This window comes from Morone saxatilis, unplaced genomic scaffold (genome assembly GCF_004916995.1).
Source record: "Morone saxatilis isolate NCDOM2014 unplaced genomic scaffold, NCSU_SB_2.0 Contig2, whole genome shotgun sequence".
NCBI classification, from domain to species: domain Eukaryota; kingdom Metazoa; phylum Chordata; class Actinopteri; family Moronidae; genus Morone; species Morone saxatilis.
In genome coordinates, this window is record NW_023339762.1 from 22,793,120 (window position 1) to 22,806,164 (window position 13,045).

Genomic DNA, 13,045 nt, shown 5'->3' on the forward strand with positions numbered 1-13,045 from the left:
AAGTTTCCAGTGTGTGCCCAACAGAGGAGAATTTTGACACACTTTTGACACATAAACACTGTTTTCAAATGGATCTACATTAGCGTGGACGTGGCCTTTGACACCTTTAAATGGGACTGTGCTTAATTGCGCCGCAAACACATTTGCAGCAAAAACGAGAAACATTCCAGTCGTATGCTGTTGATTTCACTGTAGCTGTTTTGTATCTCTGTATAGGTGAGTACTCCATTAGCGCTGTCTCTAGCAGTTATAATGGAGCCAGTGAAGGCTTTTGGCAGGCCCATTACAGCACCAGTCTCCCCTACTCCACACCCACCCACCCAAATATCTCTTCTCATTACCTGATCGACCTGTTAGCATTCGTTACCAAAAGCTGTAGCCGCTCCCCGCAGAGTACTTCAGATAGATTTCCCATTTTAGATCAGAGCAAAGTGGAGTCAGCTTCGATTGGAGCCGACATCGGAGGAGTTCTTCAGGGCAAACCAGCTGTGACTGGGCTGATGTGTAGCTGTCACTGTGTCGTGACATGATATAATATGAAATGATATTGAACAACGCCGGTTTGGCACTAAATTGTTAGCAGGGCTTCAGGTCTGACAGCAGCCAGTTTATGGCTTTAATCCCAAGGTCCTTTAAACCTTGTTTGACATAAATTGAGTTTGGCTTTTTGACGGGGGAAAAAAGAGCAATGACAGAGAAAACACTTTCCGTTCTTCTGTCTTGTTTAGTTCAAATGGAAAGTTTTTTCTGTCTGTGAAGTTTCATTTACTCCTGAGCCACAGTAAATGTAGATGTTAACGTCAAAGTGATGCAGTGGTGAATTCACCATTGTTACTATCTGCAAAACCCATGACAGTTGCAACACATGCAGTTTTGATACCATTTTACACCTTATAGGTTACGTTCAACTGACACCTTCCAAAGATTGCATGCCTATATCCACATACTGCATACTCCAGACCTTGAATTACAATACCGAAGCGAAACAGCTTCAGACGGTCATCTCATCTCATTGTTAGGACGTTGACATCAGCTAGTGATCTGTGATAAATCTGCTACGTAAAGCTCAATGAAAACCCTGAACACAGGTCTGAGGGACCCGTTACCATGACTAATGCCCCGACTGACAGCGAAAGATAAGACTCATCCTTCACCTCAGCCGAGCCCATTTCTCAGCAATAATGTTCATAATGGAGTGCTCCGGTGTCGTTATTGTGTGAATAATTTAAATGGTGATTTAGGTTATTGGGCACTGAGGTCACAGCGACAACAGCTACCTACCCCAATCCAGATGAAATAGAGCTTTACTGTATGTTGAGACGCTTCTGAGAGGGACGTTCTCATACGGAAGCAAAATGGCTGGAGATGACCGAGAGGCAATGATTTGGTGTGTTGCTTAATTAGATGTTCCGGCGACATCTGTTTTTAAGAGGAAACTGCAACTCTGGCACATTAATTCACTTTGTAATGAATGACTGAATGTCAATGCAGGCCGTGAAATCACCAAGAGGGAAGTATGTGTGTCTGTGTGTGTGCAACACAGTGATGCTTTTCCATCTGTTTGGCAAAAACATTCCCCCTCTAACACTGGCACCATCGCTGCGCAGTAGCCAGAACGAGGAGGGATTCAAGATGGCCTAATGCTGATTGGAATGCCTTTTGAATGGGAAAAATGAAACAAAGATGGAGTGGACATTATGCCGCTGAATCTTAGTTAAGGACGCTTCACAAGTGTGTGACAGTATCATTAATCTCATGAAATTACAGACAGAGAAACCAATACAACAGAATCAGAGGCTGCTAACATAAAATGTACATAGTCCCATTTTTTTGCATCCTTTGAAAATGCATGCAAAAGGATGTTCGTATTGCCAACATATACATCACATGAAAGGAGACATGTTACCATAAAATTGTCATTTTTATATAAAAGCAAACCCTTTTTTTAGGTGCTAAAATCCTGTATAACTCAACTAAATATCATTTTCTGTGTTCCAGATGGAACTAATGGAACTAACCATGTTTTTCTCTCCAGCAGGATAAAAATGGGATGCTGCTTCCTCCCTGTGAGTGACTGACTGCAGTCCAAGGAGACCACTTGGCACCTGGAGTGACAGGCTGCCATCAGCGTGTAAAGATGCTAATATGAATTCTGATCACTCACTCATATAGGCAAGGGAATTACTGCCCATCACCAACGTCTAGTGATTCTCCACACATGGCAAAGTCAAGGGGCACGCTGTAAAACCCAGGTAAATGGAGTTGGCACGACAGTCAAAGCCAGATTCTGCTTGACACTTCCTTCCTAAGTGATAGTGCTACAAGATGTGCTCTATAATGTAATAAATTGGGAGCTCTGCCCTCAAGATTTCAGACTGATGAGAAATTTCTATGACAAATCCATCGCTTAAACTATCTCTGTCCTTCAATCTTCACGCCTGCATGAGCCCAGGGGGGTCAAAGGCTAATTACCAAACAGGATAAGAGGCAGAGGAGGAGAAGACAGAACATTCACATTTTTAAAAGGTGTAAATTTATGCAGATTATTTCTTAGACTGGAATGTCTTTCAGTGGTAATTCAAGAGGAAGAGGCATCTTACAAAATGCGTCCATAGACATAAGCCACGTAAAGTTTAATAGTATGTCTGTCCATCTGCTTTATTTCAAAGTAGCTACATTTTCCTGTATCAAGCCACCTCACCTGTTGTTATAATATACTCTTAAAGCAAAAACTAAAATAATTTAGTTTGATGTTGTCCACCCTCTATGTTGTAATGACATTCGCGCCCTTGAATGGCGATCAGGTGACGTTCCAAAGTTACCAGTGGATTGTAAGGAAGGAAGCAACCAACCTGCAGCACAGCTGACCTTGGCCTTGGACTGCTCTTCCCCTTCTTCAATTCAAGATTGACAAGGTTTACTCTTCTCTCTTGACAATTGAGAACACTGGCTGTTTCCCTCTCCCTCCTTCCTGCATCCTGAACTACAAATGAGCAACATAAAAAAGAAAACAGTCCAACCTGACATAAAAGTCAGGCCAACATGGCAGAGATGACACCCGCTCTGCACCACTGTCCCTCCGTTTCTCTCCTCCCTTGCGAATTCTTGCTTCACTCGGGAGAGTGATGATACTGTCTACTCTGCTAAGACTCCCTGTGCTTGACATCTCGACACGAGGAGAAGGATGTTCCTGTCTGTCTCGTCACATCACAGCCGTCTTGATTCGGATCCCTCCCATCCAACACCCTGTGATGCTTCTCTTTAAAAAGCTGCCCGTCCATCATAAACATCCTCCCTTTTATGTTCCCCGCCTGAGAAGGAAGGGGAAAGAGAGGAATCAGCCCTCTCTCAAACACAAGCTGACAGCACTAAGCAGACTGACGTGACATCAGAGGAGCGATGTGCCAGACGTAGCTTTGAATTTCCATAACAAGGTAACGCCACAATTATTAGTCACTCAGTGAGACCATAGCTCCTAAAAACTTATTGAAATATTCCCACATTTTCTCAGAATTGCGAATACCAGCAAAACCCAGCAAATCCATAATAGAGTTACAACAGATCCTGCGTGGAACTATTTTCTCTGAGAAGTGTTAATCATATAAATCATTGTTCCTTCATCAGTCTCTTTCTAAATATTCTGAGCAGTTCTGCAAGAGTCTTAAATTAAATCCCTCACCTTGACTCCATATAAATGTAATACTGTCAATAAAGGAGATATAAATAGATAGGGGTGTAACCATTCATAATCTACCTGAATATTTTAAGAGGGTCTTTTGGGCAATGAGGAGCTGGGAAAGAGAAGAAGAGAGAGAGAGACTTGATCAATCGTCTGAGTTCTGCCTCTACAATCAGAAGTGCGCTAATTGAAACGGTGCAGAGTCATCTACCACCCCTAAAGGATGAACCGTATCAGATTTTTCATAATAATTTACCACAAAATTATAAAATCCTCTTTCGTCTCACACATGCCTCTCCTCTCCTGCCCGGACAATGATTGAGAAAGAGTTGCTTGTTGGCTGTCTCGAGAGAAGCAGTGAGAAATGTTAAGGAGACCTTTTCAATGCCCAACCCATTCAGTTTGTGAATGTTAATGTTTTTTAATGAAGACACGAACTGAAAACTGAACTATGCAGCTTGATAATAGGAGAAGGAGTTGGAAACTAAGAGGGGAGTGACAACATTACAGCTGAAAAGTATTTTTTTATAGTGAGTAGTTCATGCTTAAGGGCACAAATGGCCCAAAAGAGAGATAACATGTAGCATGTCAAAGGCTTAAAGAAAGATCAAGAGTGTTTTAAGGTGGATTGGTGGACATATTTTAAAGGTGCTTACTCTGAGCCTTCATCACATGTCCACCTTTCCTTGTGCTTTTCTATTTTCAGTGTGAAGCTAATGAATTGGGATGTGGAAAAGGTTTCTCTGCAGGCTTACAATGAGAAATGATAAGAGATTATTTTAGAATGAAGATCAATGACAAAGTCCAAACGGTATGAGGAGGAGCAGCAGCAGGAGGAGGAGGAACAGGAGAAGCATGTGCCCTAATGTAAGATGAGTGTAATGTGCAACCCAAGGCCAAAGGCAAGAGCTTCATCTCACCAATTCTCTTTACAGGAGTGGAAATTACTCGGTGCCATACATAGCTGATTTATACAAATTAATGACCTGGGTTATTAATAGGCAGAGATGCATATATTAAACACTATGAGTAAAGGTAGCTTTAATTATGCATCCTTTATAAAACCTGTTTGACTTCAGCGCCGGGTGAGTAGGTGTATTTTCAAAATTAATCAGATCCTTGAAAAATGAGAGTTAATATAGCAATTGTGCCTCCTTCTCCTTTTGAATCATATGTTGCATCTAATATATCTGTTCCATATACTATAAACCGTGACAATAAATTAACAAAATGTGTATTCAAACAGATAATAGAAAAAGAGTCAGACAATTATTTATTTTTATGGCTTGATTTAGCTGCATTGTCAGCCAAAGTACTTGTAATAGTCTTTTCTTCATATTATTTATAGTGCAGATATTATTTGAGCTTTGCTATGGATATAGCATATTTGCCCGAATGCTGCCGACATTTCACTGGACACTTTGGAGGCACCATATCAGAGAGGGTTACTGCCCTACCCCTTCTGTTGTCCGAGGGGACCGCTACACTGACAATGGTGTCACCTCTCCCCCGGGGGGACACCTCCGAGTGATTTGTGGTTGGGAAAGACTGATGAACTGCTATTGCCACCCTGTTTCTTTGCAAGATCAATTCTACATGTAGGAGTGTGCTTTATGAATGATGGAGACCTCCTCAAGCCATCCATACAGCTGCCCAAAGACACAGATCTGGCCCCCATAGCACCTACAAGGCAGGAATAAAGCAATCACTCTTCTCAACAGGGCCATGCATTACGCACCCACACCCACACATGAACATACCCACATGAATACACAGATAAGCCAACAAAGCATGCACACAGACAAACACTTGTATCTGTTTGCAGGAAATAAATGGAAACCATATTCAGTGTCATTTTGCTGCCTTTTAAGTTTTATTCAGGAGCTTTTTCAAGAAAAGCAGCAAAACATTGCCACATTATAGAAGATTGGTCCTTGGTTTGGACAAAGCGGTGCTGAATGGAACTCCTTGTGAGAACAAAACTGTCAGTTTGCACTCTGACACTGCACTGCGCTGCCTTTCTGGACAGGCCCATAACTGGGTGCATGCCAGTAAGAGCGATCTGATGGTATTTAGGGATCGCTCGTAGCACACATCTGAAGGCTGAATAGCATTGTGAATAAGAGCAGCATACATAGATGTCATGAGTCCTGCCTCCCGCAGAGAGGTTGAAAGCGAAAAGTAGAGCGCAATGAATACTTGAGTGTTCTGGAGGCTATGAAATTGAAAGGCCTCTCCCTTTTTTCGCCAAAAGATTTCAATAGAAAATAGAAGCAGCTCGTGCTTTTTAATCGCAACTTTGAGATTGATTGGGCGAACTTGTGTGCAAATCAATGCAGGCTTGACAGACATTCCTCTTTTATGATAATCCTGTTGTCAAGAGCAAGAAGAGGGGAATAATGCAGCAAGGCTACCTGACATAAGAGAGAATCACACACACACACAAAAGAAATCTGAATAGATTTTTTAAATATGCACACTTCCTGTATCAAATTGCTTATCCTAAAACAATGGAGGAATCCACTCTGTAAGAACGGTATGTTTTTATTTTTTCTTTAATTTAAAACACATTCTGTTTTACACTTTCATCAGTACAATAATGTTAAAGCACTAAAAGCATCCAAGAAACAATTTGTATTTCACTAATTATACGCATAATGTCCTCTTTTTCATGATGTGCTAAACACTCAACCAGGTTTCAGTCTGTAGATATTAGTGCTTTAACACACAGAGCAAAGCAAGACAGATGCACAGCTGAGATAACTTCCATTTACAGTGTAAGCCTGGGAGAGCCGCAGTGTAGAGGCCATATACTATTTATGGGTTAATCGATACAGTAGCTGGATGACACCATGTCCCTGCTACTTTCTGTCATCATGATGGCTCACTAATTTTGGAACGGCTGCTTTCTCCTCCTGCCATCAGCAGCCTGCAAGACGGTTTAATTTGGCTGTAAAAACGCCAATCACCGGGTTACTTCTTGTTCCTGGGGGAGGTCATGATGGGGGCAAGTCCATAGGAGGAAATATATTCACATAGTTCTCTTAGAGACACTGCTAACCCCTGACATCCCATTTGGGTTGTAATTTCATGTTGTTAAAGTGACAGGGACCCAGCCTCTGTGCTCTTAGACAGTGAGACAGGGGCGAGTCGTGATCAGAGAGGCCTTTAATTCTTGTTCTCTGAGTGAGGATGCTTGTGTGTGTGTGTGTGTATGTTGCCATTTGTGTGTGCTTAATGTTAGAGATTTGTATCTGAGAGTGTGAGCAGATCCTTGACTCTGAGCACTCTCTACTGCGCTCTATGTGTGTGTGTGTGTGTGTGTGTGTGTGTCTATAATGTGTGCAGCATTGAGCACCCACACACAGCATGTTTTGGTGTTGCTATGTGTCTTTTTGCTGGCAGGGGTCAACACACATCAGAGGCACAGAGGGAGACCCAGGACCATCCCACTCTGCAGAGATACTGCTGGCTTAAGAAAAAAGCGAGACAAGTGGTGGAGAAAAAACTCATTACCTTGGCACTAAGACTTAATGCTGCTTCCTTGAACTGGCTTTGATCTCTACCTAATGTGGATATGTGGGAGAAGTGATGCTTTTACTGTGATGAAAGCTAACATTTAACTGCTCCCATTAAATTAGCGAGGAAAAGGCCTCAGGCATGTTTGCATTGTGGGGCAGTGGTAAGGGAAATGCTTAACAAATGTTTTGCACCAGTTATAAAATATATAGACTATGTTTTTTATCCCAAGAAACACAAAAACAACTTAAGCAATATATATAAAGGCCAGTTCACTAGGGATAATTGTCTTCTTCACTAGCACGTCCTGTTATCTACAGTAAATTCAACTAATTGTATTTAAACCTGACCATTTTTAACTATAGATGTTGTCTTTCTTTTTTTACACACTAAATATTACAAACCTTATTCTGTTCATAACATACCTGCACTCCTTCTACATACTATTTATTGGTTATTGTCCATACTGGAACAAAGCTGACATATCATAGCTTCTACTGTGCATTTTGTAAAATACATCCCCTTATTATTAACACTACCCCACTGGTTTATTACTCATTATGTACATCTATTTATCTTTTTATGCCAAACTGCAGTAACTGTGTGCAATGACCATAAAGTTGTAATCTAATCTGATGTAAATAATCAAAATATAAACTGCTTTATCTATATTTGTAACATCCTACTATGTGCAGAATCTGTAATAAATACGGCCCTACATTGCTATTTAAGGGGCTTTCATTGCACGAAACAAGTCAGATCTAATTATTATCATGAACCTGAACAACAGCTTTGAAAATATGTGAGATTTAATAAAAGATCATTAGCGGCTGAGTGTTTTGCATATTAAGACAAAGCCTGTAACAAATGTGTTTTGTCACTAGAATGGCCGTTATAATCACTGAAAAACAACTTTAGGAGGCCAATAATAATAATTAGAAATAATTACAGGATCAATCAGTCATTTCTCTAGAAATATTAACGCGAGAGATGAAAACTAAAAATGTGATGACGGTTAAATTCTGCGATGGTGAGTCCGCGTAAGGCACATATTACCGTAATGTTTATTCAGGTTGTTTGTGTTTATGTTTCGGGTAATTATCATCCTTCTGTGCGTAATAATCAACTCATAGCTCATGAGCTGCGGTTCATATGAAAAAGCAGAGGTAGGAGGACACTCCGGCGGTGGTGTCCGCCCCTCTCTGAGAAAGTAAAGAGTTAACGGAGCGGTGGGTTTGCCCATTCTCCTGCTGTGAGTGACGCGATCATCTCTCTTATCCCTCAACTTTGCCTGTTGCCAGACCAGGCAGCCGAGGTGGACGCTGGCTATCACCGCTGACATTCTTAACGCGATCACACCAAAACATTTTCTTCTCCCCCCCCACCCGCCCCGGCCTCGTTTATTTATTTTTTCGCCGACTTTCCCCCCGCAGGCTGCTATTCCGTAACGATGATTTTTAGTTCTTCTTTCCATCGGACTCCCCGATGTTTTGCAGTCTACTACACGAAGGCGTGAATCTTTTTTTTTTTGAGTAGAGGTGGATCTTCCCGGATACGGCGAGGGAGTATTATATTGAATCAAAAAAAGAGAGAAGAGTTTCACGGAAATCCCCAGAAATAAAAATGCCGCGGCGGAAACAAGAAGCGCCCAAGCGCGCAGCAGGTATGTGTATCCAACTATAATGTGCGTAAACATAAGATTTACTAAAAAAGAAACTGCGCATGTTACCTTTGTTCTGTAAAGCACTTAACAGTCCCTGCATTTCCGTTTCCACTTTGTGTTTTTCTGCTCTCTAACGATGCTTTGTCACTCTTGGCTACTCTTGTGAGACCTCATAGAAACTGTTACCCTTTTAAAACGGATGTACAGTTTGTATACAACAATCCGAGGTTCTGCGGTTTCGCTCTCCACGCTGTGCCGCTCGCTGTAGTCCCATTGGATGAGTTGACTGCTGTAAACTTTCGCTTCCTATTGTTCCCTGATAGTTTACCGAGCCTAACTGCCATCTGAATTTGATCCGTAAGAGTAAATCCCGTTGGAAATGAGCAGTGTTTGCTGGATGGTGAGTGGCCCGAGGCGTGCCATAAGGGGGACATAAGGGCTTTGTACGCATTTGATCTGAGCGCATAACTTCTTTGCACAAGCAGGGGGGGGGGGAACCCTACCTCTGAGGTTTTTTTTCTCTTTTCTTGGGATAAGATAAACAATTTGAGAGCAGACAATGGGGTTTCGTGGGCTGGAAGGAGCCATAATCGACAGTTGCCATGTCTGATTTGACGGTTGATTGATTGGCTGTCATGCGGCTTTGATCTGATCCTTCCCGATTTGCATCAGAAAATCACTTCCCACCATGTGCTGCAGGCCCCTGACGTCACGTTTAAACCACTTTGAAAGGCCCTGTGTACTTTTTACCCTCTCTCTCTCTCTCTTCTCTCTCCACTCTCTCTTCCCTCTCTCTTTCTTCACACCACACCACACAAACAACATCCAGGCACACTCTCTCTCTTTCTCACTCTGATGGTCAACTGACTCACGAAAAAGTGAAAGAGGGGGGACAAAGTGGTTTCACTGTGAGACATCACATACACAAACAGACACACACACACACACACACACACTTCCAGCAGAGAACATCACACTCCCATGTGCACATGCTCACTTGTTCACTTTGAACACACACACACACACACACACACACAGTGGGTAGAGGAGGCGGGAGGAGTGGGTTAGAGGTTGTAAAAGGAGCCGTGTGCTATGTAATGGAGGGGAGGAATGGGTTTGCTCTGTCAGACCGGGCCGTCACAACGGCTTTGTTTCATGTTTGATTTAATTGTCTCTCCCCTGACAGGCCCATTCATCAATGGCTTTAATGGTCAATCAGAGACAGACTGAGTGAGTGCTCCCATTCTGTTTAGCCATAAGCTGGCCTGGGCTTTTATTTCATCAAAATGCCCCAGCCTAATGTACATGCTCACTGGCTCAGAGTGGCCGCGGGGAGCACATAAAGAATGACTGAAAGCTTTCTGATTTCAGATCAGTGAGAAGGATGTTTTTTTTTTCATCTCTTCCTCTCTCCTCCCTGCTACACTGCTGTTTCTCTGTTGACGAAAGGGAATAAAGGCTGTAATATAGATCGTTTTGTGTTTTTAGAAAACAACTTTTTCTCCCTGAAACCACGCTTCTTTGTTCATTCATTCATCTATTCATTTCTTCATTTTTTCATGCTCCCCTTCCACCCCTGTCAGTCAGCCCGTGCAGCTGCAAGTTATAAAGTTGTCAACTGTTCAGTGGCACACAAAGGGTGATGATGAATTGATTGCAGCACAGAGCATGGTGATAGAGAGAGCAAAGAAAAGGATGACAGATGATGGGCCTTGATTAGGGACTTAGGGGGAGAGTCAGCCCACTGCAACCTTGAGACTTGCATGAAAAATCCCCCCCCCACCGCCCCCTACTCCATACACACACACACACACACACACACACCCTGCTTTGCTCTCTCATTGTCTCTCCACCACACACTCTCAGCTTCTCCCTCTCTTTCTTTCCTTCCTCTGTCTGAGAGGGTTTCTCTCTCCACAGTAGAAAACTTGTTTTGCCTGCTTCATTAGCGTTGGTCCAATTAGCCGTGAGGCTGATGGAGTCCTGACAGGCCCTGTGATTGGAGATGACAAGCTCGGGGTGCCCAGCCCAATGAGGTTTGCCACCACTTTGATGTAATCAACTTGATATTACACAGAGCCACTCGCCTTTGGTTGTGCTGTAACTCAATTTTCCGCTGCAGGTGACAAATGGGCCTGCCTACCTGGGTCAGGTCTGAGTGCTCTTAACAACCGAGGGCAGCTGGCCACGTAAACAGTCGAGCAAACATGAGAAAGATACTCTCCCAGCTGTGGAAATACAGGCCTCTTTCCTTTGCGGCTGGCGATTAGCTCCACTGCGGCCCCAGTGCCTGAAGCTGTTGAAATGGCCGCAGAAAGTTGAAGTAGTCCACCGAATTAACAGGAAGTCGACATCGGCTTTACAACATGTGGGCAAAGACACTGCTATTTTACTGGAATGTCTGACCTGTACAGTATGTCTGCTGAGTGTTGTCAGTGTGTTTACAGTGTCCAGAGCGTTGCATGTGTCAGTACACTGCCAGGCCACGGTAGAGAAAGCCACCCTTTGGTCATGTGTGTATGAGTGTGTGTAAGAGAGTCCAACACAGAAGGAGTAGGGTGGGGTGTGAGGTTTAATCTCATTTGGGCCGGACTCCACAGCAACAGTCTCTTCTTACTGCAGGGTCAGGATTATAACTGCCAGACTGGCAGCCATCAGTCATGTCTGTCTGTGAGTGTGTGTGCTCAAATCAGTGAGCATGCACTTTCTGATTTGTTGGGTTTGAATGTGTGTGTGTGTGCGTGTGTGTGCGTGTGTGTGTGTGTGTGTGTGCGGTTTGGCTTGTGATAGTGATGAAAGGAATTGTAACTGTAGTCCACCTGCTGGGGTCTGGCCATAATTCCCAGGACTCTGTAGGCCTTCTACGTTGCTCAGTTTCCTCCTCTCTGTCTTTGCACAACGCCTATGCGGCATATTCCAACTTAGAAACACGACACATAGTACACAAACATGCCATGTTGACGCTGGTAACGATACAAGCATTTACAGCACACATTGCAGACACATGCGCACATGTTGTGGCTGGGTTGTAAAAGCAGAATGAAATGAAGTAAGCTGTTTTTATATCTGTCTGCCTTCCTGTTGTTTATGTGTGAAAAGCATGCCCTTACGGAAGCAGCAGGGGAGCACGAGTTGGGACTTAATTGTTCGACCGACATACGGACTGACAGTGTTTGTGAGCTCTAACAACAATACGCCTCTGCTGGCGTTGTTTGCAGGTGTGAGCGCGACAAATGTTTTGGCCTTGCAGGCCCCGTTGCTAATGAAAGTCCTGTGGCTGGATTCCGGTGAGGTTGAGTCACGTCTGTGATCTATGTGTCTGATAAGTGCATACCTAATGAGGCTTTGAGCACCAGTGGAAGGAGGAGGAGGAAGGCTGACAGAGTGTTTCCCACAGGTATTGACAGATGCCTTTTTGTTTTTGCCATAGGCCCTGACTCCATAAATCCTGCCTGTGTAATGATAACAGTGCCACCCTGCCAGCAAGTGAGTGAAAGAGAGAGTGTAAGAGAAGGGCAGAGGGGTAGGAAGAGGAGGAGGTGTTGGTGGTGGGGACGATGAGGAGAAGAAGAGTGGGGGCGGTGAAATGGGCCTTCTCTCCTTTTTAACACACACTTGGCAGATGTCAAGCCATAGGGTTGGGCTCCGCGAGAGAAAGAGGAGTGTAAGTGCTGTAGTAGTGTCACAAATAGAAAACCGTTTCCCTTTCAGCTCTCAGTGCGCTTTCAGCCGAGGTTTTCAGATGGGACTGCTGTCTGGGCACTGAGTCGGAGGCTTTGTAAAAATAGTCCCACCGCTGTTGTGATAGATGCAGCTGCACTGTGGCGACAATTGGGACAGGCTGGATCCCTCCAACCCCACCTCCCAACCACCCTCTCTCTCCCTGTCTCTCTCTCTCCCTGTCTCCCACCCCTCCCAGAGGTAGCGAGCGTCAGAGCCTGGTTGGATGTGTTCTCTTTTCGGGGAAACTGAGCTGCTCCGGTCTTCAGGGGTCCTGAAACCCAATCCAGGAGGAGAATAGCCCGGCCATGCCAGAGAGCCGATTTCCTTTTCAACAGAGTCATTTATCACTGACCCACCCTTCGCTTCTGACACGGTGACGTGTGTCATTTATCAAACAGGCTTTACCAGACACACAGAGAAGGGAGGTGGATATAAGGGGCAGAGAGGAAGAGAAAGAGAGA

General features: G+C 43.8%; 1 protein-coding gene across 1 annotated transcript in view; it reads left to right on the plus strand.

Annotated features, from left to right (window-relative positions):
- The first annotated feature begins 8,542 nt into the window (after positions 1-8,542).
- The window catches only part of tshz3a (teashirt zinc finger homeobox 3a), a 17,583-nt gene continuing 13,080 nt past the window's right edge, over positions 8,543-13,045 (plus strand). The window contains exon 1 of the mRNA XM_035665631.1: positions 8,543-8,861. Coding sequence (XP_035521524.1) covers positions 8,822-8,861 — 40 coding nt within the window. The 5' untranslated portion in view covers positions 8,543-8,821. The remainder of the gene's footprint in view (positions 8,862-13,045) is intronic.